General features: G+C 40.8%; 1 protein-coding gene across 1 annotated transcript in view; it reads left to right on the forward strand.

The window, feature by feature from the left end:
• LOC106808827 overlaps nt 1-816 on the forward strand; it is a 25,521-nt gene extending 24,705 nt beyond the window's left edge. The window contains exon 3 of the mRNA XM_014811698.1: nt 158-816. Coding sequence (XP_014667184.1) covers nt 158-323 — 166 coding nt within the window. The 3' untranslated portion in view covers nt 324-816. The remainder of the gene's footprint in view (nt 1-157) is intronic.
• Nucleotides 817-2,667: the final 1,851 nt, after the last annotated feature.

A 2,667-nucleotide genomic window follows, 5' to 3' on the forward strand; every position in this document is an offset into this window, starting at 1 on the left:
ACACACACACACACACACACACACACACACACACACACACACACACACACACACACACACACACACACACACACACACACACACACACACACACAGCAGCAGCAGCAGCAGCAGCAGCAGCCGCAGGAGTTTACACGTTTTCTCTCTTTTGTCATAGGCATCTACAAGAGCAGCCGTCATACCTCACGTTGACCTCACTGAAGAACGCACTCGATGACCTTGCCCTGCCGCCGACGTCCTCCGACGCCGCACGCGCGCCCAACGACTACAACACTTACCTGAAATGGAATCATCTGAACCGCCACAATTCGCAGGAGAGTTAAAAATGTTACGGTCATCTATGGACCAAGTAGAGACTAAGCACGGACGGCAGAGACCGTCGGTGGCAACCGCAACGCAATAACGACGGTACTGACAGATGACACTTGCCGCCGCAAAATCAATTTTGTGGTTATTTATAGGCCTGATGATAAAAGTATCTTTACTTTCTTGAAACGTTGATTAGAAGAAATCAATTTGTCGATGGAACCCGGGTCTTTATCCGGCGATACGATTATCGAGACGGATATTTTGATTTCATTGATTACAAATAGTGATGACAAATAATAACAATTTGAAATTATATGTCAAACGTTTAGATAATAATGCATTCCTATGCTGCGCATTTAACGTAAAGATCGCCTCGATTGTGTGAATTGATAAAGCGGGCATTTGTATATAAGAGTAACTATAGGGTACGCATTCGCCTACCGGAAGAGCATGCCATTGTGAACAGAAAATTAACACGGGAAAAATAAAGCGTTTTTATACAAACAGCTTTACTCATTTGCATATGATTGCGATTTTTGGGATAATGTAATAATGGGATGTCATTAAGAGATGCGTAGGTCCTAGTATTTGTGAGTCAATTAGGGATGTATTTGTGGCGATAAAATATGAGAAAATATCAGACGTTAAGCAAACATTTTATTAATAATAAAATATAAAAGGAGGCTCCTAGTTTTTCCGAACGCGATATAATGCTCGATGAAATGTCTGGTAAGGTCATTGCATTCATAAAGTGAGTTGGCGGTGTAGACTATAGCACACACGGGGACACGGATGTCTTGAAAGTGCCATTAAGCGGTCACACGGTTGTTATAAACTCAATTTATCGCTACTATATACGCGCGCTTTATATCTACATATAAACCGGCTGTTAGACCTAGGATAACATTGTATGTCGAGCTTGCACGCGCGGGTAATGAGCTTTGCTGGCTGGCGTGCGTGACAAGAAGGGCTGTTTTACAATGAACACGCTCGGCCGCCATTTTGAATCGTCAAAACACCATTACATTCTAATGATAAGGGCGGTGTAACAGGGCGGTGTAGCAGTCACGTTACGTCACTTTGCGGCTTATATAGCATCTGTTCAGGAATGACGATGTATTTTATTGTGTTCTCTTGGGCGGGCGCATCCCACGCGCGGTGGAATTTCGCGGAAACGAAAAACGGGACGGCAAAACAAACCGCAAATAGTTCGCTAGCTTTTATTCCGTGCGAAGCAGGCAGTGAATATGTGTACACAACGATTAATTCGTGCGATTTCGACATTTTGAGAGTGAAATTGCGACAGTCGGTCGCAAATGTGTGGTTAACGACTGTCACGGGGGACAACACCACATAGTATTATAACTGATAACACAACACCCGCGAGGCGACGACGCTATTACATTATATAATCAAAGATCAAATTTGTTTAATCGAATAATAACCTTTTTATAATTATTTCTTTAATAACTCGATTACTCGCGGCATATAATAATTTCACAGATTAGATTGCATACATGTGACAGGGTACGGCTACAGTATAATGTAAATCGATTGGCATAATACTACTGTCATTTTGCGACTGTGTTGACACTTTGGTCTGAGGACTATGCCTACTTTGCACGCGCGAGGTGTTCCAATGACGACGGCAATTGCCTTTTATTGCAACGGTCACTGCCAAACGCTTTCCCCAAAGATGAACGAGAAATCTACCCTTCGCACACGATAACGAAGTTGTTCTACAGCTTGTTGCTACGTCAACATCAAGAGCTGATCATTCAGACAGGAAATAATTGATTTGTTCTCGCAAAATCGTTTAATATGCCATTATTGTGCTCTTCAAATATCGTTGTTGTAGAATATGAATGATTTTTACAACTGGGGAATAGCAATTAGCGTAGAACCCCGCAATTCAATGCACACACACAAGCACACACACAAGCACACACACAAATTTTCAATAATGATCATTACTGCAGCATAAAGCCACCACGCTGTAACACAGCTTGTATACGCCTCTTGATTTTTCATACGCTTTGTTACTGAGCAAAGATTAAATGTTAATATCTCATGCGAAGGAGGGGGAGGCTTGTAGTAGTAGTAGTAGTAGTAGTAGTAGTAGTAGTAGTAGTAGTAGTAGTAGTAGTAGTAGTAGTAGTAGTAGTAGTAGTAGTAGTAGTAGTAGTAATAGTAATAATAATAATAATAATAATAATAGTAGTAGTAGTAGTAGTAATAATAATAATAATAATAATAATAGTAGTAGTAGTAGTAGTAGTAGTACTAGTACGTATAGGTAGTAGTAAGTAGTAGTAGTAGTACGTAGTAAGTAGTAGTAGTAGTAGTAGTAGTAGTAGT

The sequence above is a fragment of the Priapulus caudatus genome, unplaced genomic scaffold, assembly GCF_000485595.1.
Source record: "Priapulus caudatus unplaced genomic scaffold, Priapulus_caudatus-5.0.1 Scaffold308, whole genome shotgun sequence".
Classification (NCBI taxonomy): domain Eukaryota; kingdom Metazoa; phylum Priapulida; class Priapulimorpha; order Priapulimorphida; family Priapulidae; genus Priapulus; species Priapulus caudatus.